Genomic DNA, 27,041 nt, shown 5'->3' on the forward strand with positions numbered 1-27,041 from the left:
CTTTGAATATAATGTTCCAGCTGCAGATCGAAGAAACTTTATTGAATCCCTTTTTTTATTCCTATGGCTGCTATCAATCAAAGCATAAATGCTTCTTAAGCTGGAGTTCTCTGTGAATGTCATACTTTAGATATAGTCATATTTTTTTGCAGGTTGTTTGGTGATTAGGGATTTAAAAACAAAAAAAAAAAAATTGATGACTCCTATTAATTTATGTTAAATGGCATAATATGCCCCCCCTGTCCCTTATGTCTGAGGCCCCTGAAGATCCTAGCTGCAGCCCTGTCACATGACCGACACCGGGGTCCTGTCCCTTTAAGCCGGTGCGGAAGTGAACGCAGATTCTGATGTAAACTGTGTGTGGAAGGTCAGAGCTCTGATCCGGTTCATGTGAGCCTCTCTCTTCAATCCAAACCGGCTTCCTGGGTTTGTCATTCATCGCCTCAAAGACGAGCCTCGACGTGTCCACGCGCGCCGCCGCTGAACTGCCTGACCCCGCTCCTGCTTCGCAAGGTAGTTGGAGGAAGTTGTGAAATTTTTTTATTTTCATTGATTCCGTCGCCGTCCTTCCTCTGTCATGTCAGCGGCCAAATGCACTCGGCTGACCGGGCTGCTGGGGAAGCAGCTGCTGGACTCGGTGGACTGCGTCCTGTTCGACTGCGACGGGGTGATCTGGCGCGGGGAGCAGGCCGTCCCCGGGGCCACCGAGGTCATCGACCTGCTGAAGGAGCAAGGCAAGAATGTCTTCTTCGTCACCAACAATAGCAGCAAGACCCGCAGGATGTACGCAGACAAGATGACCAAGCTGGGCTTCAACGTGCAGGAGGAGGAGGTGTTCGGCACCGCGTACTGCTCCGCCGTGTACCTGCGGAATGTGTGCGGGCTGCGGGGGAAAGTCTACCTGATCGGCAGCCCAGCCATGGAGCAGGAGCTGGCGGCCGTGGGGATCCAGCAGACCGGGGTGGGACCGGACCACGTCGCCGGGAAGGCGGCCGACTGGGCCGGCGTGCCCCTGGACCCCGAGGTGAGGGCGGTGGTGGTCGGCTTCGACGAGCACTTCAGCTACATGAAGCTGAACCGAGCCCTGCAGTACCTGAGCCAGAAGGACTGCCTGTTCGTGGGGACCAACAGGGACTCCAGGCTGCCCCTGGAGGGTGGCAAGGCAGTCCCAGGTAGGATTCAAACTCACACACAACTTCTCCTCTGGTTGGTCAAATATGAGAGATCCATTTAGTTTAGTTCAGGGAAGAGGATGGTTAGATACACGACTCACATTAACGATAATATCCCAATACAGCGGTTCTGTGATCGATACAAGTCTATCTATCTATCTATCTATCTATCTATCTATCTATCTAACATTTAATATTTAGATTTACTTTAGTTAAAGCTTCAGTGTGTATAGTTTAGTGACATCTAGTGGTGAAGTTGCTTATTGCAGCTGACTACCCCACCTCACCCTCCCCTCCCAAACCTAACAGAGAACCTGTGGGAGCCTTCAGTGATGTAAATATAAGGTATTTAAATTTAAAGGGCCCCTTCTAGGGTAAAGACAATTATGACACACTAATGAAAACATCACTAGGAATATTTTATGTTCAATTTCACCTAAATCTTACACACTGACTCTTTAAGGGAATCGCCTGGCCCACGATAAACGATAATCAATCATTTGTCTGATTTTGTACTGTACTGGTGAGCCGAAGGCAGTTTTCCACCCTAAGTGGACAATTAAGGTCTATTCATTAATCCCTTCCAATACTAGGCTGGCCCAGCACGTGCAAACACATGCAAATAGAAAAAGCAACCTTTGCAAATTATGAAACCAACTTCATCAATTTGCTGACGCACGCTCCGCAAAAAGTAACAACACGTGCAAACACAGAAATGTGCCTCAAATTGCAAAAAAAAGGCCCCCGGAAATGTTTCCAGGGGCCCCAGTAAATTGTTGAAGTAAAAGTGTTATGTCATCAGTTCGTACATTGCAACAGTGCACAGTTTTTTATTGCAGATGTGGATGCAGCAATCATGTTGAGGACATGGGCTGCTTTTGGCCAAATTTATCTGTGTGTATTTGAAAGAGAAAACCAAACTAAATGTAGTTGTTTCCCAGTTTTTGTTGTGTGGATTTTTGCTGTTGTTGCACGAAGCAAAGGGTCACATCACCTCCTGACCCTCGCTCCTCCCCCCCCCCCCCCCCCCCCTCAGGTACCGGCTGCCTGCTCCAGGCCGTCGAGACCGCCGCCCAGCGCCAGGCCCAGACTGTGGGCAAACCCAACAGCTTCATGTTCGACTGTGTGGCCTCCCAGTTCAGCGTGGACCGCGACCGCTGCCTGATGGTGGGCGACCGCCTTGACACGGACATCATGCTGGGCTCCAACTGCGGCCTGAAGACCCTCCTCACCCTCACGGGGGTCAGCACGGTGGCCGACGCCGAGGCCCACCAGAAGAGCGGTTGTGCGGAGAGGCAGGGGATGGTGCCGGATTACTACGTGGAGAGCATCGCAGATCTCCTCCCAGTTCTGCGGGGATGAGAGCTCCGCTGGTCGGTCGACACTGAAGAGCAGCTGCGTGATGGCCTAGCTGCTGCTAACCTGAGGAAGCTGGGTAGCCTGTCACACACACCAGGATCCGTTGTCACTAAAGCTGCTTTCAGACTGGTGCTGAAGTCTGGATATGTTCCTGGGATTTTGCGCAGAGACTGGGCGTGAGAATGCAAACGTCAAGAGTCTTATTTGAGATGGCAGCTGGAAAATATCCAGTAAAAATTCCCAGCGAGCAAGTGTGCATGTTGAAGATGTGGAAGATGCGAGTGAAGAGCTTTTAACAAGATATTATATTCCCCCCCTCGTCTGAATGTTTGGGACATTTACTTTTGTTGTTGTTTTCCAAAACCTTGATTAATTATGCAGATTTAATGTTCCGAGTTCATGTTTAAAAGTGGCTTATGATTCAGAAAATCCCTATAACAAAGTCACAACTGTTGTGTGACAGAGGAGACAAACAAAAAGATTCCATCATCAGTTTTGTCGTTTACTAAACCGTTTTACATTATATGAGTAAAGGATATATATATATATATAACAGGAAAACATGACTTCCAGTATTGTTTCAATGCAATTTGTAAGTGTTAAATAGAAGAGTATATAGTGTTGGTTCCTTTTATTTTTGGTAAGAAGAGAGGCGTGTGTACTTTAACAGCCCTGATCCTGTGTGTGGTGCAATCCTGCCTTAAGCAAAATCATGTCAATCGTAAGAAGGGAAATAAGCCAACACACCGATCCAGTAGTTCGGGGACACGTGTGCAGGCAGGGAACGGGACTAAAACGCACTGACCCTTTATGACTGGAGCTTTGTGTCTTTCATCACCTCAACAGATTGTGCTAATATCTGCTTTTACACTCATGGACTAGTGAAATGACGTCCAGTCCTGTTACTTTTGTCTGTTTTAAGTTTATTGTTGAAATATGTGAGATCCTCCGTCTTCCTTATTTTTTTCCATCCACTCTCTGTTCCTCCTGCCCTCAATGAAACCTTTGCTCAAGTCTGTAATAAAACAAAATCTGTCCTCAACTGCATCAATCTCTGCTCTCTGTTCAAAGTGAACACGGCTCACTTGCCTCTAAACCCTGCGCTTAAAGTCACCTTGGGGCTTGTCATCGGCTGGACTGCAGCAGCAGCAGCAGCATATCAACTCTCACCTGTAGAGAGAGACTTTCCCCTTTGTCCATTGTGCGGCCCCCGGGGGCGGGCGGCCAACTCCTTTCATGCAAGTGCACGTTAAGAATAAGAGTCAATGAAAGGACGGATGAAGTTAAAGAGGCACATTAAGTCATATCGGGCAGGAAAGACGGAGGAGGAGATCTGAGGAAATTGCAGGAAGACAAAAGTGGATTCAGAGTTTTTTTTGTGTGAAGGGACCGGAGAGGTAAAGGAAGAAGAGGGGGAGGAGGAGGAGGTGGTGGTGGTGGGGGGGGAAGAAAAAGGTGGGAGGTCTGACAAAGAGGAGCTGACCAGGTGAACGGAGGCTCAGTCGGCGCTGGCCATGACCGCAGCTCCATGTCGATAGCCACAAGAAGGGAGTGAGGAGCCGTCACGGGACGCAGGATGGTGACGTGTTGGAAACGATCGGAAAACCGCTTGGAGGAAGCACAGAGCACGGTAGGAACACGGCTTTGAGTTCAACTGCATGTGAGGGGGTCAAGGAGCCTGTTTGGGACACAGTTTGGCTGCAAGACCGTCGCTCTCAAAAGAATATTGTTGCATTTTCCTGTTTACAATTGAATGTTTACATCCTGTAAACTGTCTTTTAAAAGAGCTTGGCTTTAGTTCTTATGTATGCTCACGTCTCTTCAGGATGGGGCTCCACCACCAGCGCCCCAGTCCCATTTCCCACACAAGGCATTCTGGGTCAGCCTCTCCGCCTCTCTGCTCTTGCTGGTCATCGCCCTCGGTTTGACGGGGAACCTCGGGCTGTCTCAACCCCCCTCTCAGGTATGACCCCTCCCTGTTCACTGTTACTCCCCCACTGTCCTACACTTGGCTGCCTGCAATAATCCTGCTTTTCATGCAGCCTTCACAGATTGTGAGGATCTCGGCTCAAGATCCGACCGGACTTGTGATCAATCAGTCGGCGGTGGTGGACCAGCAGAACGACCTGGTGACCTTTTCGGTGACCTCGCCAGCAAACCAGACGTCCACCGTGCTGTTTGATGTCAAACGCGTGCGTACAGATGATTGACAATGTGATTTACACGCTATCTACATGAGAACTGACGCTATTGGACCGTGTCTGTTGTTGCAGGGTTTGATATGTTACAAACCAGTGGGCCAGGACACTTGCTTCCTGCAGAAGATGGAGGAGTCCGATTATGACAACGTGCGCGCCCTCCTTCATGGGCAAACCCACCAGGTAACGTGCATGTGAGAACTCAACACTTGAGGGGTTACATAACGGGGTGTCCCCCCCCCCCCCAACCCCCTCACTGTGTTCAGGATATGTGAGTCTATATTAAGAGGCCGGGGTTGTCCTTTCAGCTCTGGCGGCTGCCTCTAAAGTCACTGTCTCACTAATGTGCGAACGGGCCTTTCTGACTCCCGGCTTTATTATCCACTGAGCCGGGACCTGCTGGGGTTCATTCGTTATGCATCACTTCCCACTCTGGTCAAAAGAGACAGGTGAGGCACACAGGGCTTGGAAGAGCTGAATAGTCCCCCCCCCCCCCTCTCTCCCACCTACATGGCTGAATTCCTCAGCACATCGGATCCCCCTCGGCGTGCCCAGGCTCCCCTTACAGGAGGCTTCACGGCGGTGAGCCAGAGCCCCCGAGTGGCACAATGGCTGCTCTGTGCGAGGCCTTTAAGACTCCTCTGTTGGAAGGAAATGCAGCCAGAAGCGCTGGCTAGTCAGGAATCATCTGTGTTTGTGTGCCGGGTGAAAAATACCTGGATCTTTAATGTTCACATTTCATCGTCCTCCTCAGTCCTGTTTCCTTCAGATGTGATTTGAATGGGAGCATCTGGCTATCATCTGTAATCTTACAAAATGAGCAGGTGAATGGCCACCTTGTCATTCAGAGATGTGATGTGGGACCTTGCAGGGATTCAGTTTCTTTGCCTTATCATTTTTTTTTTTTTTTTTGCTGCACAATAGCCCATTTCCACGCATCAAAAGCCGCTGAGGAGTTTAGCGAGACCATCAGGTGGTGTCACGTATCTCAACCGAGCTGCAAATCGCAGACATTTAATCTACGACAGGTGGAATAAAGAGAGGATGGAGAATAGATGAAGTTTGAGGCACAATGGTCTCCTTGGTCACTCAGAGCGGAGGAATACTGACTAGCCAGCGCTGACCCACTCGAGCATGACAGCGCTCTAAGTGGCTCTGTATCGAAGCCAATCAGCGGGCGTAAGTGGCACAATTATTTGCCGCCTTTGTGATGAGCAGGAGCATATAATGTGCGACCGCGTTGACCCCATCAGAGAAGATATCGGCCTAATAGCAGCTCCAGTTTCAATCTTTTTACTTTTCTTTGTTCACGTCTCCATTGCATTCAGTCAAATAGATCCCCATCACCTTGAAACTGGGGTGACATGTGATTTCTCACACTTATTTAATGACCATTCTCTGCCGAGGACCAAACTCTGGTTTGCGGTGGATTTTTGTGCTGAGATCCTGAAATATATTTTCGTCCCCTCAGCAGAGTCACTTCCAGCTGTCTGGGAACGAGACACAGAGGCAGACAGAGTTCCTGGGGGTACTGGCGGCCAGTCAGGTGGATGTGTCCACACTGGAGGAGCCACTGCAGGCGCTGTGTCACGACAGCTCCGTCCACTGGACCAGGAGGGCAAACGGTGAGGACGCTCAGAGGTTTAAATTTAAAGAGGCACAAATATGATAGAGATGTGATGTAAAAAAAAAAAAAAGAGCCACATTCTTTCACTGGTGATGTACTTCTGTATTAAGATGAGTCAGTCCCCCTCACACAAACTATCGCTGGAGAACCAAATGTGCAGAAGCTTGCTGAACCCGCCATTTTTGCTAAATTAAAAACCAAAGCATTGGCTTCAAAATAAAAGAAATGTGTGCAAGGTGAAAGCCTTCATTTGTCAACAACCATAGAGGCTAAGAATGTTTGGTTTTTAAACTTTCTCAGCTTACGACTCCGTAACGCTGCTGAAACCTAACCCCTCACCTATGACGGTCATTGACCTTTCCACTGTCGCAGGCTGAAAAAACACCCAGTACTAAACTGTATACTCACTCAACAACCTAATGCATGTGGTGCTCAATGTGTAAATCATGTGAAAAAACTGCTCATTCATTCTTGACATGGACTATGTGCCTGTGACCTTTTGTGACTGGTTCAATCCCTTAAAGGGGAAACCTGGTTCTGGGTGCATAAATGACTGGTCCTTTATAAAACCCCACCTTTGCTGGGAGCTGTGGCTACAATGTAATCCTATGAGGCAACAGAAGGCTGCTCTTTTGTTCCACCAATAAACAGCTAATAATGTTATTCTGGTTTCTTTTCACATTCCACACCCACATTTATGAAGCGTGATTAATACTGGGATTCCGCTCCGTCTCGTGTTGTGACTCATTGCATGTCTTCAACAACTTCCTCACATGTCTTGAAGAGTCATCATAGTCTCCCTCCCTCTCTCCGTCTCTCAGGCCCGGGCAAACAGAGGCTGGTCTACTTCTGCATCGACATCTGTTTCCCCAGCAACATCTGCGTGTCTGTGTGTTTCTACTACCTGCCTGAGTGACTGTGCATGCTCAGCTCTTCTCCTCCCAGCAGAAAAACATCAGGGAAAAAGGCAAAGTGGTCTTTTTAGGTTTCCCTCTACAAGGCCGAATGAAAAGAAAAAACTGAAAACAGAACAAAAGCCAGCTTTGAATGTTTCCTTTGTGCCATGCAGCTGCCGGTGAACCAGTCCACCCTTCGGAGCGAGCAAAGACATGAAGACAGGTTGTCACTGTTATCACCAGACCCCATCGTCACCCCCTTCATGTGTAATACCCTCTCTGGTCGCACGCTTCAGAGATAACAGAAGAATGAAACCCCTTTTTTTGGTACATGCCTCCAATTGTATTTCCTGTAACCCACTACTGCCGTGTGATTATGTGTAGCCATTCCTGTTGCAGCTCTGACCTGCCTAATAAAAGGTGAATTTTTCTTCAGTTTTTCTACGATAGAGTGAAATAAAACAAAATGACATTGGAGACACTCTCCATCACCATTTATTCTCGATCCACATGGGCTCATTAAGAATAGTACACCTTTAAAGATAGAGCATTAAAGGAATTATCATACATGAGATTAATCAATTCCATGAGAACTAAAGCGTGAAGGTGAAGAATAACGTGGTCCTTTTTTGATTCAATAAATACAGTGTGCTATAAAAAGAAAGACTTGAAATTGGTTGTGTTTCTGCCAGGAGAAATTAAGTTAAAACCTGTGGGGAGGTCCATAAACACGCTTGTGTATTTTCATCAGACTCCAACCTCATGTCCATAATTGAATACTTACAGGCGCCTGGCAGGAGGAACGGTCATTACGTTCAAACAAGCCCCTGCTTTTTTCAGAGATAATTTCAAGGAAAAACATTTTTATAATTCCCATTGATGCCAACAGACATACAGCGTCTGGGATTTGAGTCACATCTTCCAAAGAGTCTTTATGCCACCCCCCGCGGGGACCGTCTGCCACATCGCGTCAGTTCCCCTCCTTCCTCTTCAGCCCAGCACGCTGTCATTGAAGGCCAGACACACCACAGCCTTCTGGTGGCCGCTGTATTCCCTCTTGATCTCGCCGGTCTCCACACACCACAGGCGAGCCAGGTTGTCGGAGGAGGCTGCAGAGAGAGAGGACAAACTTAAATTCAGTTCATGGCAATGTTTGTCACCAATGAGATTCAATGAGAAACCTTCCCTCTCTTCTAAAAAAGTTTAAATCGCTTCATCTGTGAAGATCTATCAAGCAGTGCTTATGAAAATAAAGATTATTGAGGGATCTTTGGGCAGAAATTGTATATAAAATAACCCTAGTGATGTATTTACTAGTTTGTTTCCTAGTTATTTTCTTTAACCTAGAATGGGCTCTTTATATTTAATTATTCTATATTTATATCAAAAGCAGCTCCTCTCTCCAGAGACCACCATGTTTATTTTACCGAATCCCAAACTGGACAAACTAAACACCTTTTGAGTTTTTATGACAACTAAAGGCTGCCACAGTTTCTCTCTCATGTTTGGGAGGTGAGGGGTATTCAGCTGCAACATGCAACTTCACCACTAGATGTCACTAACTCCTACACACTGAACCTTTAACTTTATAATGACTGTAGGTCTAACTTCAACAATAAATCGTATATAAAAGATAGACGATATGAATGCCCTCCAAAAGCTTATCATCTCACAATGGAATGGTTTTGCTATTAGTGTATTGACATCGCATTGTTGCCAGGGTACTGACCAGTCACAATATACTGGGAGTCTCCAGAGAAGGCGCAGTCCCACATCCAGCCTCTCGACGTCTCTCCTGGATTGTTGCTCTTGATGCTCAGTTCAGTCATGAGGGAGAAGTTGGACGTTCTCCAGATCTTACAGGTCTGATCTGCTGAGCAGGTGGCGAGTAGTCTGGAGGGGAAGACAGACACAGACATATATATCATTAACATCAGAGCAGTTAGCATCTCACTGAAGTATGCAATGGGGAAGATATAGTAAAAATGAACTGTTACTGGACAGCTAGTGTGTAAGGGAGAGGGCCACTCACGTTGAATCAGGGCTGAACTTGCAGCGGAGCGAGTAGCGTTTGTGTGCTGGGATCTTAGTCTTGGGAATGAGCTGAGTCACCTCGTCTCCGATGCCTCCGGCGAGGTTCCACACGTAACAGTTTCCCTGTTCAGGACGACAAAGGAGGCGGTTTCAGTTGTAGGATTTACCTCGACCCTCCACACTTCTCTCGACCGTTTGTGCACTGACCGAGCTGTTGACTGCCGCCATGTAACTGGCATCTGGGTCAATGTGGACTGAGTTGATCGAGACCTCGGGCTCAGGAATCAGCTGCTCGTTGTGGTCGGTCTTGAGATCCCAGATGTGAATCACTCCACTCTGGTCTCCCACAATCAGCTCGGCCTGAAAGACACAATATCAACAGTTTCCTGACATCATCCGGCAGTAAGCACACGCTCTGACTGACATAAAGTAACATCATAATAAACACACACTTATAATAGACTGTTTCAATAACAAGTAACAAGTCAGTGGCTCACCTGGTTAGGATGCAGGCACACACAGTTGATTGGAGCGTTGACTTGAAAAATCCTCTGACACTGCAGATTTCTTGACCTATAGAAGGAGGAGTAAAAGTGTGATTATACATAGATAATCATATCACACATATTGTATGATGTGAGCACGCATTGCCATGCCTCAGGTCCCAGATGCGAGCCATGCAGTCCTCTCCCCCTGTGTACATCCAGCGGCCATCTTCATGAAAGCCCACAGACGTGATGTTCTTAGTTACGCCATCATAGTTGATCACAGGGTTGGGGTTGTTGGAGTTCAGGTCATACATGCGGATGTGCTGATATCCTAAATAAAAAAGCATGGTGTTAAGATCCTGTGACATGAAGCAGCCATGACTTTAATAATGCCTTCCAAGTATTAAAGGATTGAGAAAGAAAATCTGAACCAACCTGCAGCTGCAATCATACTCCTGTCGGGTGTCACCTCAAGTGAATTTACTTGCTGGAAGGAAATGTTAAGGAAGTGGTCTGTTTATTATAACATTCAACAGCTAGGTTCCAATCATGGACGCAGTATAAGACCGCATAAGTATTATAGTGCAGCCGCAGTTCTACTTTCAGTTAGATAGATCTAGAGATAGAGCTTGAAGAAGTTTCTCTAAAGCAGAGGGACACGCTGAAATCTCACCTAAAAACACTAGAAAGACCTGTCTCAGTCTCTTTATTAAAAACCTGATAGACACAGATCTTGTTATTATCAGAACTGGCCTAGACTGCTAATGCTGGGGCACTTCACAAGAGTAGTTAGAGCAGACTGTATCTGCTAAGGCGACTGGGGTTATTTTGGAGTGCAGGGGGCCTCTCTGATGGTATAGTCTCTGGAGTGGTCTGCTGGGAAAATGGCACCTTAACTGCTGACAGGAAGAGACTGGGCAGACTGATCAGGAGGGTCAGCTATGTCCTGGGACACCCCCTTGACCCAGTGGAGGTGGTGGGACAGAGGAGGATGATAGTGAAGCTGTCATTTCTAACGGACAACCAGTCTCGCCCCCTGCAGGACAACATCATAGTACAAAACTCTCACACGGTTCTGTTTACACTTTTTGAAATGTCTCTATTCTATTTACAGGTGTATATTTCTTGTTTATATTGCACATTCACTTATTATTATGTTCCCCGATCATCAAACCGCTTCTACCCTCGGGTCTAACACCGTGTGGGTGTGGAGGATACGGAGTCCTGGTGCTGGACGGTCCGGGTGCAGATGCCGCTGTGGGCCTGCCAGAAGCGGACAGTGTGGTCGTAACCAGCCGTGGCCAGAATGACCGGGTCGCTGCCCACCGTGCCCTGGTTCACATTCATGCTCGACCGCTGCTCGATACCGCGGGGAGGGAGGAAGGTAAGACACTGGGAAGGAGACAGGCAGCTGGTTACTGTGGGTTTAGTGCTATGGTCACATGTCAACATCACACAGGAGAGGGGTGCATTTATTCTCATGCCGTGTAAATAAAACACACATCTTAGAAAACGCACAGGCTAACGTTAGCAAAGTAGCTTCGCTCCGCCTGTCATGCAATTGGTACAATTTTCACACACAGTGTGTCTGTGTTTCACTGTAGGAAATTATTTTAGAAAAGCTTCTGCCTCTAAATGAAGAAAACCAAAGAAATGTAACAAATTGTTTTTACCTTCAGTTGATGTTGATGGTAAGTTCAGTACGTCCCTGTAATGTGTCCCCTGGCAACATGCAATAGTTTAAAAGTTCCGGAGTTCTCTATCGGTGCACTCGCGCCACCTACCGGCTCATATAAACCATGGCAACACAAATGGATGACGTGAAAGTAAAACCACTGGATCAATATAGATATGCATATGGTGCAAACAGCATTTTCCTTTTAGTCTAAATACAATTTATAAAAACCCACAAAACTACAAGTCACACATTTTCTTTGTAATGTTTTCAAATCTGGGTTTTAATTAAATCACATTTAATAAACAATGAAAGTTGCTTGAGACACTTGACAAATGTATAATAAATTTACATTTTATAAATAAAAAATAAATAGATATATTGAAATGAAAATAAATGAATAGATTCATTTATTTAACAAAAATAAGTTAAACCAACAGAATACTCTTAAATATATAAATTAAATAGGTTAGATAAATAATGCGCAAGATGCATCTGTCCACAAAAATACAAATGACTATTTCCCATGTTAACATCTCCATCAGAACAGCAACTAACAGCATGTAAAACAGACAACTATGATAACATAACATGTTCCTGCTCGGCTGGTGGTGTGTGTGTGTGTGTATGTGCGTGAGTGCGTGTGTGTGTTGATCAGAGGCTCAACAGGGCAGACATGTGCTGTTTCACCTCCCCGGGGTCGGACAGGGAGCAGGCGACCACCTCTCCCCTGATCCCGCTCCTCGTCTTAGTGGAAGGCAGGATCTACAACACAGCATAGGGATTTGAACACGTGATTTGCTTTGAACACTGATGTGGCGCGGCAGAGGATCAGAAGCTTCCGTACCTTCACGTATACTTTGCATCTCTCCAAAAGAAGTTTCCACTTCTTTGCCGTTCGCTCATCGTCCGTCAGACTGGTGAACTCTTTTGTCTGCAACACATAAAAAACAGAGACGCTGAAGTACAGATGCAGAAGCTTTCAAGGGTTTGAAATAAATAAATTTAGTATCAGGATGCATCTTTCTTCTCATACGTTTTATTCCTGAACGCAGGGGCTACTACATTAAGAGCTGATGCTGAATAACATCCTTCTGTCAATTGGTACTAACTGTGCAGCCAAGTGTCTTCTCTGCCACTGGGCCTCTGAGGGTGCAGGCGTGCAGGGTGCCGGTGTGATCCGTGAAGTCCACCAGCACGTCAAAGCCAGTGGTGGCTGACAGCCCCTGATCCGTCCCAGTGCACAGCTGGTTGGTACAACTTTGTGCATCCTCAGTCACCTGGAACTTACACCTGGAGCTGAGACAGGAGACATAACTAATGGAGGGATTTGTTCATGGACCAGAGTGGGAAAAGATCTTTATTTTGATAAAGTATCCACACTCTCACCACCGTGTCTTGATGACTTTGGAAACGGAGGAGTCGAGGTCGAGTTTGGAGATGAAGCTGTACGTGATTCCAAAGAAAACCTCAGCACTCTCCTGGGCCTTCTGCTTCAGCTGGGTCACGGTGTACACGTCGACGATGGAATCCACTGGAGAGACAAAAGCAGAAACACGTTAATGTCTGCAGACACTTTCTTTATGACTGAGGCAGTAACACATACTGCAGTGGTCACTTTGTCATCTGTTCATTTAATGTGTTCCCTACGGTTGTAACATTTTTAACAAGGCGCTGGAAAAAATGTTCTGTATAGCATTGAGTCCTATTCGGACCTATAGAAGATAAATCTTAAAAATAACGGCTGACAAATATAGAGTAACATTTTCAATAAGGTTATAAATTAACTAAAATTGATGGGTGGACAGGGTTAGGGTTAAGAGCTGAAACTAGTTGGGTTATTTTTCTTTTTTAAGAGTTTTTAGATCAGTATGTACAGTAGGCCCATGGCTCAGAGGAATAAGCCACACAGGCCACACAGCCATTACTAGTCATGATCTATCAGTGGATTGTTTGTTTTGGTCGTTTCACAGGAGCTGCAGACGATCGGAGAATTACACAGTCGAATATCACAAGAAGAAAAAAAACTGGATTTCAGCCACACTGGTCTCAGAATTTGAGAGTAACCCACCGGGAACGTCCTCTGGCTTCTCATCTTGATCCAGAGCTCCAGACTCCGACACTTGTTTGGCGTAGCTGAACAGCAGGCTGGCCTCTCTGGTGTCTGGGAGCAAATGATGATTGACCGTGACACATATTCCTCCCTGAAAATATTCTTCTCGCGCAGCGGGAGGAGGATATTCTTTTTCCTACACTGCACAACCACATCCCGGTGGTTTGATTCACACTACAGCATTTGACTTTTGTATTTGATTAATTGCACAATAAACAGTCGTATCAGATCCCTGGTTGCTGGAAATGTTGATGTAACATCTTACCGGGGTTCACGGTGATAATGGTTTTGGAGTTAACGCTTGCTGTCATTCCACTGCGGAAGCTGTCAAAGCTGATCTTTGCGTCGGCGATGAAGAGAACTTCGGATGAAGAGTCAAAGTTAAAACAACAGTAAGTTACCTCAAGCACAAACAGAAAATCACATCTCAAATATCCACTCCCATGTCTCCCGTCAGTGCCGTGTGCTAATGGGACATGACAGGCTGGAAAAACAGCTCCATACAGATTCCCTCTGTGGCTGAGAGGGAGCGGCAGCCGCTAACCTACCCGTCTCCTTGGGTATCCAGGTTTGCGCAAACTGAATGGCTTCTCTGTCCCAGCTGTGAGTGAAGCAGAGGTCAGGCAGTCACTCAGGGGAGGGCACAGTGAAAATCAAACACACATGCAGCTCAGGTTCATGTCACCAAAGTCCATTCATAGTACGGTGGCGATCCGAGTCGCCTATAAGATGGAATATGGCACAGAGGCAACGAAAGCAATAAATATTTATTCATTTTCCAAACGGCTAAACTGCCGTGACGCACCAGACGACGGGGAAGGATGAGACGGAGTCGTCGAAGAGCTTCACTTCCAGCCTCTGGCCTTTGCGTCCATCTGAAGTGGTGAACAGCCTTGGCTCCCCGGTCTGAAGAAGTAAACACAATCATGTCATATCGCTGGATCGTCTTTTCACGAAAGATCTAACCTCTCTGTGAACTTACAGACACATCGTCAGGGGCTTTATGGTGAGTTGGTATGTTCCAGGCAAACAACACGCATACCCTCACGTTACCACACAGACCAAACAGACCCAATGTCGTCTATTAGGCAATTTACAAGATGTAAATTCAGCAAATTAAGAAGCGTCTGACATGTTTGATTTTTTAACATTTGCTCTGCATATGTGCAGTCAAGAAACATCCTGTATCAAGCCTTCCCACCGCGACGTCAGTGGCAACTTCCATGACTTTTCCATGACCGACTTTCAAAATGTTACATTGGAACCCTTCCCCCCTTTTAAATGTTGTTTTTCAGCTCAGGAAACTTTTACAGCCGATTTTCCACCATAGTTGAACTGAGTGTGGAGGGAAAGACAGCTGAGAAACCGCTATCTAATGCAATCAATGTGTGAGAAAAGCTGGAAAATACGTCCCGGCTCATTCCTGTAGAGTGAATATTACTAAAACGTTGTGATATTTGAGTTTATTATGGAGATTGTCAATATGCAATAATTAATCGCGTGCCAAAAATGTAATGGCCGTGATTGAGTCAACAACGAGGACTTATTTTGAGTTCACACTGACCACAGTTCTCATTCAAATTCTTCCTGCAGGATTCAAACAGACAACCCTCAGCTTATATGGTTTAACGGAAACGTTCCCCCTAAAAAGTTATAATATTTTCATTTCACTTCTGGTAATCAGGCAAATAACCGCATTTCTTAAAGCGTTGAACTATCCTGTAAGATCCTTTTTACTGTTATGTACAAAACACTTAAGTGTTTTTTCTCAAGCATTTACATTACACTGCACTGGAAAAAACACATCGGTTAACATCACAATTGCTCCACTCTTTCAATGTAACATAGAAAAAGCCTTTTGGGAAATGTGGGGAAGTGTAGGGAGCTGTTGAGGAAGATTGATGAAAACTAAAGCCGTTTTCAGACATGAACGCTGGAAAATGTCTGGACTCAATTCATATATGAGGAATGCAACAGGAGATTGCCATTGACATCTTCATCAGGGTCTTCTACGGGTATGGCACCATCAGCATCATTTTTATCCTGAGGTATTAGTGTTCTTCAAGATTTGTGTCTGTCGCATGTTAAAAGTTTCATCAGCGAGCCGACTCACTCGCTGTGAAATCTGCGAGTGTTCCTGCTTCAGATATTTTACAGGAACATCCCTTGAGTTAAGTGCATGTCTGAGAACAGCTAAAATGTGCAGATTTCCTTAAGTCCTATTTATACTGAAGGTATGCATTTTTACGATGGCCTTACCGATCTCACTGCAGCCAGTATATTGACCACTGTGCCGTCCAGCTGCTGCCCGTTGGCCACTATGTCTCCCAGTGTGTAAAAGTCTCTGGAGTCCTTCGCTGGCAGGTGGATGAGTGGCAGCAGTCGGTCGATGGTGTCCATGTCGGCACACAGGGACACCTGGGAGTGAGCCTCCGTCAGCAGGAGCCTATAGAGACTGAGAACAGACGCAGGCCTCTGAGCCACCGAGTCCATGGACTGGATCATCAGACATTACACACGGTTAAATCGTATTTTAAACTGCATTGCATCCTGGTAGCCTTGTTTCCCTCCAGCTTCCTGAAAGCACCACAGGATGAAGGTAATGTTTTTAATTACCTTGGCGTTGTGGGTTGGAATCGCTCGTCTTTCTCTGGGTCTTTGTTGGCGACCAACGGATTTTCAACGATGACTTGAAAGAATAATGAGAAACAATCTTTTGTTAAGACATTTCAATGTGTACATGTTCTAAGTTTCATTGCATCAATGCTAAATTTCTAATTTAAAGTATTTAACTTAAAAAAAGATAATATTACTGTATTGTTTTTGAGTAGATTGATTTGCATTGCAAATAAAGATACACCTCATATTATGTACTTGTATCATCATTTTGGTCTAATCAATTATCCAAAAATCAACATATATCATTATCTAGGCTTAATTGATTAATATTTAATACTCAAAATCAGTACGTTTTGAAGTAAACAAGAAAAGTGGTCAAAGATTAACATGAGCGAAGAATCCTTTTATTTATTTTTTTGATAAACTAGAAGCTATATATGAATCTAAAACACATCTTAGGAATTGACTTTGAATGACTAAATAACTTGATTAATATTTTGCCAGAATCTTAACTGTCATCAAAGCTTATGGGAGTTTTCACAGTAACTTCCTCACCACAGTCTCCAATGCTGAAGCTGCTGGAGAGGCCGTTGATGTAGCCATCGCTCCCCCAGGCTGCCACATTAATGAAAAAGTCAGGCGAGTCCTTGATAGTGAAGCCAAAAGTGAATCTGTCCGCACCAACATCTGGAATCCAGACACACAGGTTCAGTGAGCGATGCATTCAATGGATGGAGAAAAAAAAAGGAAGAGAGAAAAGCTGGCAGAGATGTATTGTGTGATATTTAACCGTCCAGAAGAGGGGGGTGGTGTTCAGGACACCAAGGTGCAGAGGTGTTAAAGAGGAATAAGAACATCTTAAGTGCACTGATACTTATTTAACAGATACCAACTTTTCCTGTCAGGGAAGCTTTTCACGTCGGTTTTCCAGATGATCATGCCTGACACTTTCTGGCGAAGATAAAACATTAACAGGGTGATGACAGGTAGAACAGACGTGTTCATTTGAATTAGTTCAACACAAGTTACAGGACAAAGTCAGAAGAGCAGACACACCAAAGTAGATCAATAATTATTGAAAGGCCCATTAAAGACTGTTTTTAATTTAAGGGCTGTTGCTGGTCAGATATCAAATCATCATAACTCACCGGATGAGAGAAATTGGGATGAAGCTCAGAGATGGCGATGTAGCTCTGATAAGCAGCCATTTTTTCTTCTTTTAACAGATGGTCCCTGTTCAGTTTTGTCACCTCTATAGTCTCTGCATTAAAGGAAAACAAATGAAATAAATGAACAAGACTTAACGTGTTTATAAAACCATTCAACCATTTCCCTTTTTCCAAAGCTAGCTTAAACCAAAGACATTAGCTCAGAACGAATAACCTGACGTGTTAGCTTGCTGGCTAACATTAGCTAGAAGTAGAACAAAGCTAACGGGACTTGTTTAGTGTTTTATAACTTATAATTGACAACATGGAGTGATACTATTATACCTGTTATAACTATTTACTTTACAGTTTTAGGTGTGTTTATATATTAGTTATTTACCTGGGTTTGTTAATGAAGCGTTTGTCGCGGCAGAGCTGTTGTCTCGCGATAACATCTGCGAGACTCCGGTGTTGCCTTCACATGCAGTCTGAATAGTCACAACTAAGTCATGAACGTTTTCACTATAACAACAAATAAACTTCTAACAAATAAAGCAGTTTAAAAAAATCATTCACAAACCTGTACACATTGTCTTTCTTTCCAAAATCCTATACATAAGAAGCTTTTTAACTAATTAATTAATTTTAATTAAATGTTCTTGTTGTATGTGTTAATATTCCTTTGTATTAAAAAAGTGTGTGTTATTATTCTCAGCCCAACTCTTCATATTCTAAAATATTTTGATTTTACGCGTTGGAATGGACTAAAAATCGTATTGTGTTGTATCTTACACACATCTGTATGAACAGAGACTTTTGTCTATTTACCTGTTGTGCTGATGGAGCTGACGTAATGTTACCAAGGAGCTCTATATACACAGAATGGGACTGCACAATACACACTCAGTAATACACACGCACTGACACACTCATACACATCGTACTGTATTTGTACACCACACGGGTCATTTCTCCACTGTGAAACCTATCCCTGCATCTCAGGCTTGATAATCTCTCCCAGTCGTCACCCACAGCAGGGGATCTGCTCTCAGACAGGTTTGCTCAGATTACTCTGACAGTTTCCTGGTTTGGTTTTGATTGCACAAAGCTGGATTTGACACCTGATAGTGTCTCTGAGACTTGAGTGGGGAGGGGCGGGGGGGGGGGGGGGGGGGGTGTAGCAGTAAACCCCCACGCAGCCTGGTTCCTCTTCTGCAGTGACTAATCCTCATGGTCGGGGTGTTTGGATCGGATAACTCTTCCCTGTGACTGATGTTGATTTTTCAGGCAGTAATATGTCTGCTGACGCGACTCTGTGGTTTCTAATCTCCGATAAAACAATGTTGTAGCAGAAATGTTACAACATAATAACACAAAGTCAACACGGAGATTATCTCTCAGCCGACAGCCTCATGTGTAATGTTCCATGAGAGTATTGATGGACTTTGTGTAATGTTGTATAATGTGGAGCTGGACTGATTAAACACTGAACATTTACCTACGCAGGAAAGAATCGATTTGCACTTCGCAGCCGCGGCTGCTTATTCAAATGAAATGAAATCTCAAATTCTAATTTCATTAGGTTTTTCACACCGCAGTTTGTGAGTCCATCAATCACAGCGGCACAGTAAAAGCACCATCAGATAAATCAAGTGAAATTTACTTTGGGTTCAATGATTTATTCAGAATGAATCCATAGTCTGTGTTAATCTCTCATCAATCATACTTCGAGCTAATGTTCAGCCGGCTCCTCTGAAGTGATTTTAACTTCATGAGCAGTCACCTAAGGTCCGACTCGTCGCTTCTGCTGGCTGGACTTTATTCACCGACAAAATATGGAAGCGCCTACAGGGCACAGACGCTGCAGGAATGTGCCGTGATTGGATGGCCCCTCTGCCTCAGGTCAGCTCCCTGGAGGGTCTGCATCCGTCTGACCACTCCTCCAGTAATAATCTATCATTTCACTGAGTGTGTGTGTTTAGTCCAGGTAGTACCATGATGTGTGGACCTAAATCTGGTTACAGGCTGAGACATGTTTTAGGTTAAGTAAAGGTTAAATGTAGATTAAGGTTAGGCTAAAGTTAAGGTTAGGTTCATGTTTGGTTAAAGTTTAGGTTTGTGTTAGGTTAAGGTTAAGGTCTGGGGTAGGCAAGTAGTAACGATGGTAAGTCTACGGTAAGTCAAAGTAATGTCCTCTGAAGTCATGGAGACACGACTGTGTGTGTGTGTGTGTGTGTGTGTGTGTGTGTGTGTGTGTGTGTGTCAGAGTGTTGTGTTATTTATCAATATGTGGCCACGAATGAGTCCATACAGTTAGGTGTGTTTACAGCTACTGTATTCATTGTCTCAAAGGCAAATATATGGGGCCAATATTATAGCAAAACCATTTGTGTAGGTGTGTGGAGAGATGTGTGTCTGTATCCTAATCGGTGTGTGCGTGATAAGATTTACACAAACGTAAAATAATTCACAAACGTGTGCATAGATGTGAAAATGCATTTAGATTCATACAAGTGTTCAAATCTGCAAATAGGTGCATAGAGCTGTGAATGTTAAGATAATCGGTAAATGCATTTGCAGATTATTTGACACATATACAAATCTGCATTAAAAATACTGGTCCCACACAAATGCTTCCTCCAGCACTGTTTTAATTCAGCAGCTGTCCACTGGACCTCCATGATGGCACCAGATGGGCGTTTTGTGGTTAAGCTGCTCCCCCTGTTTAAAACCTGAGAGGAGAAGAGGAAGTAAAGACACCGGTAGTTGCAGAGAGGCCTGGCAACACAAACACAACCCAAACTCACCAAGGCAATCGAAAGGATGTGACGGATACATATTTCCTCATAGTTCTCTGTGTTCTTCTTCCAACAGCAGAGCAGCACAAACTCATAGTTTGATCTAAAAGGGCCATTTTGTATTTAGGAAGTCTACGAAACCATATCGGCATGTAATGCTCCCAAACTACTGGTGCACATTGTGGGTTTACAGTGTTGTAATTTGCTGCACAGGAAGTGGGTAGACAAGTTGTAGCGTTTAGGTTGGTAAACCAAGGCACAAGCAAGCAAGCACGCATGTGAGCGCACGCATGCAAACACAAGGATGCTATTGTTGAACGTGAAATAATCTGCACCAGCTTCAAACAGGGAATTGCATGTGGCTCTTATAGTACCTATCATCATTATTGTATTGAATCAGACCATTCAAACACATTGTACTGTACGACCGTGCAAAGTGAGCGATATCTTGGCACGGCCCGAGCTTCTGCATCCAAGTATAGCTTTCGCAGTCTTTGGCAGCTGCCTGTGCAGTCTTTATTGGCTTCCAGAAATGGAAGACGTCCAAACTACAAGTATGCGTACCCTGTAATTTCCCTGCCACCTGTGTGACTGGCTGCGCTGTTGCTGCTGCACCGCCACCGCTGCTGCCCCTCACATCCGGCTGGGCTCTGCTGGAACAATGCAGAGCCCAGAGTCTCTTTGTCCTCATGTCCAGAGGAGACAGGGCTTACACGGCCGCAGAGGAAACCTTCAGAGATGTTAATAACGTGCTGTTGAAAAGCTGCACGGATGAGGCATGCATGACGTCAGCTCCCGTCATTATGCCACCATGTTGAGGTAATAGGAGGAACGTTGTCGCCGTGGTCATGTAATGGCTACGACAGCCGGTGTGATGTTCTAATAACTGACTTTTGCAGAGGAAGCATCACATTACATGAAATTTAAAACTCAAAATGAGAGGAAACTTAGAATGACATGGGGGAAATGACACACAAGCTCTTTTCAAATGCAATGTGTCTGCAGTGACCATGTTCACACTGTTACCGGATGTTACAGAATACAAAAGAGCTGTTGTTTTTGATTCACCTGTGGTACAGATACCTCCACCTACACATGTTCTCCGTCTTCCTGCTGTCTGGCTCGCACAGTTCTGGCTTTCATCCAGACTAGTGGAGGAGAATCAGCAAAGGATGGATCATGAGAGGAGAAATTACTGTTTGGTGCCATCATTGTAGGTCAGGTTGTGAAGTGTCTATGCAAATATAATATATAAATGACTTTAACCCTTTAATCAGAATCAGAAAAACTTTATTGACATCCTGGGGAAATTGGGTTTTGCAACAGTTTCTCCCAACCAATAATATTAATAATAGTAGAAATATAAATATACATACAAATTATATTAAAATATGTGCAAAATGCGTATCATACCACAGTACATTTTTGCTTTAATAAATAAATTATTCCATAAAAATTAAATTTTGTTTACATGGAAACATATTTAAAAAGACAAAGGGCTCCATAATGAATCATGTAAATATTCATATTTACTCAAAATCTACTACAATTTTTACAAGAAAAGAACTTTATTTGTAGGCGTGATGTTTCTGTCGTTGAGGTTTATGTCTTTAGCAAGTGTTTTAAATATAGCTGCATAATTGTATCTTTATTTCTCTAGAGTCCTCTTTTGATTCTTTTAATTTAAACAACACTCACTAATCCTATTCCCTCTTTTAATCATCTAATTTGCTTGTAACTACTTCTCTAACCTTCTTAAATAAACGTTCTAAATATTAACTAAATAGTAGTGAAGACAAAGTGCAGCTAATACTGGTATGGGTGACATTTTTTTAGGTATTTGATCATAAACTTAAACATGGGACTAAGTAAACAAGATGATGGCACAGGATCAACAATCAAGGGATGACAAGGGGGAAGATGAATGTATGCACCAGGTGACATGGTATCATCCAATAGTGGTTTAAGGTCTGGACCAGGGGACCAATGTTTTAGAACGATGTGAGCAACTCAGTCTGATTAAGAAATTATGTTTCTATGATGTTTACATGACTTGATGTTACTTGTGCTCTTCCTGAATTTAATATTATATGTAAAAGATGTAAGATTTGCTGTGAGTGTGTGTTCAGTCATCCACACTGTGTGTTTAAATCGAAGTATGTGTGTGTGTGTGTGTGTGTATATATATGTGGTTTTTACTATCGATTCACTGTGTGTCCCTCAGTTCAAACTTTTTATCCACTAGGCCCCAAATCCCTCCTGATATACAGCCACTGTCAATTTAATGTTACCCAGAGACATTTTCATCCATTCATCACTTTAACTGTGGAAAGACCTGGAGCTGTATTTCAGCCACATCAAAGTCCGTCCTGCTGTCCCGCTCTATCACAACCATCCTCACAACATCCACTGTTTAGGCAGTTCCCCTCTGACAAGCCCTGACAAAAAACATCTCGCTCCAGATTTGACCTCAAGTGCAACGTTAAAAAAAAAAATCCTTCAAAACTTTTTTCTTTTTCCTCAAATGAGGAGAGAAACACGTTTTTACAATTGTTGCCGAGTGATATATGCAACAGAAGCTTTCATTTCTTTGCCACATGTGTTTCATCGAACAATGAAATCACTATATTCTGCAGTGTCGGCCCCTTAAAAATCTCACAAAGCACGACACTGTTTCACGCTGTGTGACAATAAGGACATTTATAGGTTGATTGTTAAATTATTTCAGCGTCGCTTTGTTAAGGTACTGGTTTTATGGCGTGTGGGACAGATTTTCTGTATAAAACATCATCTGTGTGCGGCTTCGACATATGGACACAAATTCTCTCTGTTGCTCATAATAGAATACAGAAATTTGGGAAAGTTCCATCGGTGAATTAGATAGACATGGACATACTTTTTACATCCAGATCAATGAATCATTATTGATTATTGATGTCACAATTCTGCTCCAGCTCAAGAACCTTTTTAAATTAAGGCAACAATAATAATGCCATCAATAAATCACAAGTGGTTTGTGCACTATCCCTCCCTCCGTCTTTCTCTAATACCGATACATGAAATGGGCTCAACTCTGACTGTTTAGTGACCTTTTCGTTATCCCTCATTTCCTGTTTTATTTTGACCCTCACTTCCTGTTCCACCTGAGTCACACTGTCAGAGACTCAACTTCCTGTTGACCACCTGCACCTGATTGCAGGCCCCGCCCTGATTCCTCTCACCTGTTTTCACCCTCTTGTCTTTCCACTGGATCTTCTTCCTCCATCAGAGAGAATCCACCATTTTCCTTCTGTGGTTTTCTCTCCAGTTTCATTTGACCTCGGCGTCTCTTCTGTGGACCCCTGCTCCTGATTCCACCTCCTGTACCTTTACCCGCAAAGGTAAGACTTGGTTCGATCCAGCCCTTGTGTGCATCGGCATTTGGATCCTCCCTTGTTTTACGAATCTGATCGTTGACCTCAGTCTGATTTAAAAATGTCGTTTCTATGATGTTTACATGATTTGCTGTTGACGTATACCATTAATATTCCCGTTCAGAGCATAGTGCGATAGTGACTTGTGTCAACTTCACCTCGAACATCCAACCTTCCTGCCAGAGTTTTAAGACCACCTGCAATAGTTCAATGTACTGTTCTACTCTCCTTTTAAAGTCTTTTCAATCCTGATTTGTTTTTTTTTCTTTTTAGTTTAAATTGTAACTCAGGACCTGTGTCGTTGAGCAGTTGGTAACTGTCGTATGTCGATGATGCAAAATCATGTGTCTGCATTATGTGACTAAGTTCGTAATACTCCACCTCTTGATCTGATTATTGCTTGTTCTCGGATTGACCTCAGAAAATTCTGTTTACATGGCAGTGTCCTAATCGGGTTAATATCGAAATATTGCTGTTCACATAAACAAAGTCCGTGACATCCGAGTCCATGAAGGCTGAATGTGTTCATAAATAGTTGTTTATGTCCAGGGTGTATCCGGCCCCTCCCCTTATGTCAGCTGGGATTGGCTGCAGCCCCCTTGTGTGATGAAAAAACAGTTTAGCTAATTGATGGAAAAGTCAAATGAACATTGGAAGTTAAGGTCCAAGAAAATCTGTAACAAAATATGATCGGGTCTATGCTCCCTGTGCAGTTTGAATGTGTCTCTTTCCTTTTCACCTATCACACTTATGATCTGTTGACTGAAGGATTTAATGCTGAAACTAACCAGAGCAGTTGTTCCATTTCTCGTGATTTCAAAGTTATTCAGGCCATTAACAAGTCATCTCTGCTGTTTGTGTTGGATTTTAAAGAGTCATTACGTTTCTCTGTATGAAAGCTCATTAATCTAGCAGACCATCCCAGTCTGTACATGATCCCATTCATATTTCTTGAGATTATTCACTCCAGTGTTGAGTGACCCTCGATGATGCAGTTAGAATGAAATTTGAAATGAATAGTGAATTTGAGAATTTTTTTCACTGAGAACTTTTCCCTAACTGTGACTATGAAGCTATAGTCAGAAGCTGGTTAGCAAGCTTCCCTCTTGATCTCCCATAAAACCAATTTGTTGATTCATCCCTTTGGTTTTAAATTGGACAAATTAAATAATAAATAAATAAAAAATGTGTATTGGCTTCATTCAGTAATTGTACTTTTGATTTGTATTTATGCAGAGCATTAAAAAGAGAACTGAAACGTTTTTTACTGCAAGTTTGATTTATTTCTGCAGTGGAGGTATGCGAGTACATTTTCATGTTTCTGTACTAAGGTAGATTTATTTTAAGTTCTATCAACTTTACTCCACTACATATATCAGCAAATAAGTACTTTTACCACTATATTTTTTTTAAAGCTTTGCCTGTCTGTATTATTCTTGTATTAAACTAAATATATAGTACACACAGTTAATGACGTAGTGGAACGTTGCATTAGGTAATGGGTTTTACTAGTATATTTAAAAGTAAATACCGTCTTTCATTTACTGAAGTAGAAAAGTTGTTTTATTTTTAGACTTAAGTACATTTTTATGAAATTAAATAAATATTTGTACATTATCTCCTGAGTTTGTGAAGATTAATGCCATGAAAAAGTAAAGTAATTAAAGTATTTTTGTAGAACAGAAAATGATCAAAGTTGGTAAAGCAAAAATGACCATAATACGTCCTGCATCTCTGTTCTGCACTGAAACATTAGAGGCCGGCATACGAGCGAGCCCTGCCACTCTAAACCGAACTGCCATTACAGAGGGAAAATGCTCCGTCTCATCTGTGTCTCCCAGTCATCTCTCCTTGGGATGGTTGTAACATCACATATGGAAGACATCATGCTTTTACAGAGCAGCTCCACACACTGAGCACTAATAACAGTGTGGCTATGGGTTTAATAAAAAGGAATGGAATGAATTATGGCCCCATCCCAGCCAGGGCCATCATGTACTGAAGCACATTAGCGGAACCTCGGCAGCCGGTCCAGACCAGCAGAGACTGGGAGGGATGAATGGGACTGGGAAGGGCTGTATTCCCCCCAGTAATAACCAGTCAGGCTCCTGGGGCTCGATGCTGTGGTATAGTGGAGGGAGATGTTTGGAGAGGCGGTGTGTGGGTGGCTCTGCCAGGGTTAATAGGATGTCAACAGCAGTTTGACAAAAGAAGTTAATAAGAGTCTCGATCAAAGGGGAAGTCAGAATATGTCACGCTCGGCTAAATAAGTGAATAAATGGAAATACTGAGTATCTGGATTTAACAGAGGAAGCCGCTAAGAGGGAGAGGAGATCAGACAGATGGAGCGATTTAAGAATGTAACAGTGGAGACAAGACATTATACTGAGGGCAAGCAACTGAGTTACTGCTGATCGAGTTAAATACTTAAAACCAGAGGTCGATTTTATACAACATATTTCCTGTACAGGACTCAAAAAGGTCACAGGTAAAATAAAAGAGTATAATAATACAGTTAGGGGACTGCTTGAATCCACGATTATTAATCTAGATTTTTTCATTTTGTGATGAAATATGATTATTGAAAGGAAACATGTAAAAATAAAGAAATCAAGGAATAAATGGAATGTTCCGGAAGAAGAGAACTGTTTGGGGGGGCGTTTAGCCACCTGGTAGAGCTGCTGCCCCAAAGAGGAAAGCCTTCTCTCTGTCCCCCTTTAACAACTAAGCCTCTGTCCTATAAAAATAAATAAATAAAGGTTGTACAAAGCCCCAAAAATACATGTAAAACTCAAGGACTGTTTAAGATCAAACATGTTTAATGTTAAAGATTAAAGACATGTTCAATTTTCTATATATCAAAGGCTCATGCTCCTTGGTCTTAAAGGTTCCATTGATAGGTCCTTTATAGCAAAATAAGAGGAATGGGATATACCTATCCCTAAAAATGGTGTTGTGACATCATTTCAGAAAGTGACACCCACTGTGATCAAGAGAAAACTTCTGACGCAGAGATCTGTCCAGAATAATTCAAACTTTCTACTTCAAACTAATCGATTAAACCAGTGATGGAAGGTTTTTTTCACCAAAACGTGGGGACTATTCATGACCCAGCAACGATTCTGCAGAACTCTTTTCTTATTTCTCAACAAATAAGCTACCTCATAGACCTGCTGGCCAAGAAGGATGCCAACCTTAGTACAGAGTACCACTGGAGGATCCAACTGAGCAAAGAGTTGGAGGAGAACAAACAAGAGCTGTTTCGACAGAAAAAGCTGAAGGTAATGTCCATTAACACAGGAAAGAAAACAAAGCAAGAGCTGGAGCAGTTACAAAGGTACAGCAATGCAGAAGCTCTCAGCACGACAAAGATCGCCTCTCAGGTAAAAAACACCATCAAGAGGAAGAATAAAAAAGATCTTCAGAAAGATTACGAGGAGCTGAAGGTGGCATACATCATCAACCAGGAGAAGTTCAGCACTGAGCTCCAGGAGGAGAAGA

General features: G+C 43.5%; 4 protein-coding genes across 5 annotated transcripts; 2 read left to right on the top strand and 2 right to left on the bottom strand.

Annotated features, from left to right (window-relative positions):
* Window positions 1-228: 228 nt before the first annotated feature.
* pgp (phosphoglycolate phosphatase) lies at window positions 229-3,573 on the top strand. The gene is made up of 2 exons (XM_062378446.1): window positions 229-1,172; window positions 2,209-3,573. Exons 1-2 carry the CDS (start codon window positions 578-580, stop codon window positions 2,532-2,534), a joined length of 921 nt encoding a protein of 306 aa, XP_062234430.1. The 5' UTR covers window positions 229-577; the 3' UTR covers window positions 2,535-3,573.
* Window positions 3,574-4,029: 456 nt separating this feature from the next.
* Window positions 4,030-7,737, top strand: bricd5 (BRICHOS domain containing 5). Of its 2 annotated transcripts, none has more exons than XM_062378719.1 (6): window positions 4,030-4,161; window positions 4,357-4,494; window positions 4,574-4,723; window positions 4,805-4,912; window positions 6,201-6,354; window positions 7,178-7,737. In XM_062378719.1, the coding sequence occupies exons 1-6, from the start codon at window positions 4,108-4,110 to the stop codon at window positions 7,270-7,272; spliced, it is 699 nt and encodes a 232-aa protein (XP_062234703.1). In that variant the 5' UTR covers window positions 4,030-4,107; the 3' UTR covers window positions 7,273-7,737. The 2 variants fall into 2 exon arrangements, with proteins under 2 accessions (XP_062234703.1, XP_062234704.1); XM_062378720.1 differs by having other exon boundaries at window positions 6,204-6,354.
* On the bottom strand, window positions 7,730-11,526 carry mlst8 (MTOR associated protein, LST8 homolog (S. cerevisiae)). The gene is made up of 9 exons (XM_062378718.1): window positions 11,448-11,526; window positions 10,993-11,166; window positions 10,210-10,261; window positions 9,943-10,105; window positions 9,784-9,859; window positions 9,494-9,646; window positions 9,285-9,409; window positions 8,982-9,145; window positions 7,730-8,361 (listed from the first exon to the last, which is right to left on the bottom strand). The coding sequence occupies exons 2-9, from the start codon at window positions 11,119-11,121 to the stop codon at window positions 8,243-8,245; spliced, it is 981 nt and encodes a 326-aa protein (XP_062234702.1). The 5' UTR covers window positions 11,122-11,166; window positions 11,448-11,526; the 3' UTR covers window positions 7,730-8,242.
* A 236-nt stretch (window positions 11,527-11,762) lies between these two features.
* meiob (meiosis specific with OB-fold) lies at window positions 11,763-17,439 on the bottom strand. The gene is made up of 13 exons (XM_062414358.1): window positions 17,330-17,439; window positions 17,075-17,132; window positions 16,737-16,868; window positions 16,179-16,251; window positions 15,822-16,017; window positions 14,368-14,468; window positions 14,111-14,163; window positions 13,828-13,923; window positions 13,521-13,613; window positions 12,839-12,983; window positions 12,562-12,748; window positions 12,297-12,383; window positions 11,763-12,214 (listed from the first exon to the last, which is right to left on the bottom strand). Exons 1-13 carry the CDS (start codon window positions 17,387-17,389, stop codon window positions 12,104-12,106), a joined length of 1,392 nt encoding a protein of 463 aa, XP_062270342.1. The 5' UTR covers window positions 17,390-17,439; the 3' UTR covers window positions 11,763-12,103.
* Window positions 17,440-27,041: the final 9,602 nt, after the last annotated feature.

The sequence above is a fragment of the Platichthys flesus genome, chromosome 20 (assembly GCF_949316205.1).
Source record: "Platichthys flesus chromosome 20, fPlaFle2.1, whole genome shotgun sequence".
Lineage (NCBI taxonomy): Eukaryota > Metazoa > Chordata > Actinopteri > Pleuronectiformes > Pleuronectidae > Platichthys > Platichthys flesus.

What these genes read in the sequence shown, in the direction of transcription:
- mlst8 (XM_062378718.1), bottom strand. Translation starts at nt 11,121, where the DNA reads ATGAATGTGAACCAGGGCACGGTGGGCAGCGACCCGGTCATTCTGGCC. An exon ending in GAGTATGATTGCAGCTGCAG is followed by an intron (nt 10,106 to 10,209) that starts GTTGGTTCAGAT and finishes TTTTTTATTTAG; the next exon opens with GATATCAGCACATCCGCATG. An exon ending in CTCCCAGTATATTGTGACTG is followed by an intron (nt 8,362 to 8,981) that starts GTCAGTACCCTG and finishes CTCTCTCTGCAG; the next exon opens with CCTCCTCCGACAACCTGGCT.
- pgp (XM_062378446.1), top strand. Translation starts at nt 578, where the DNA reads ATGTCAGCGGCCAAATGCACTCGGCTGACCGGGCTGCTGGGGAAGCAG. An exon ending in GGGTGGCAAGGCAGTCCCAG is followed by an intron (nt 1,173 to 2,208) that starts GTAGGATTCAAA and finishes CCCCCCCCTCAG; the next exon opens with GTACCGGCTGCCTGCTCCAG.
- meiob (XM_062414358.1), bottom strand. Translation starts at nt 17,389, where the DNA reads ATGGCTGCTTATCAGAGCTACATCGCCATCTCTGAGCTTCATCCCAAT. An exon ending in AAGCTTCCCTGACAGGAAAA is followed by an intron (nt 16,869 to 17,074) that starts GTTGGTATCTGT and finishes TCTGGATTCCAG; the next exon opens with ATGTTGGTGCGGACAGATTC. An exon ending in CTTCAGCATTGGAGACTGTG is followed by an intron (nt 16,252 to 16,736) that starts GTGAGGAAGTTA and finishes TATTCTTTCAAG; the next exon opens with TCATCGTTGAAAATCCGTTG.
- bricd5 (XM_062378719.1), top strand. Translation starts at nt 4,108, where the DNA reads ATGGTGACGTGTTGGAAACGATCGGAAAACCGCTTGGAGGAAGCACAG. An exon ending in TGCTGTTTGATGTCAAACGC is followed by an intron (nt 4,724 to 4,804) that starts GTGCGTACAGAT and finishes CTGTTGTTGCAG; the next exon opens with GGTTTGATATGTTACAAACC. An exon ending in CTGGACCAGGAGGGCAAACG is followed by an intron (nt 6,355 to 7,177) that starts GTGAGGACGCTC and finishes TCCGTCTCTCAG; the next exon opens with GCCCGGGCAAACAGAGGCTG.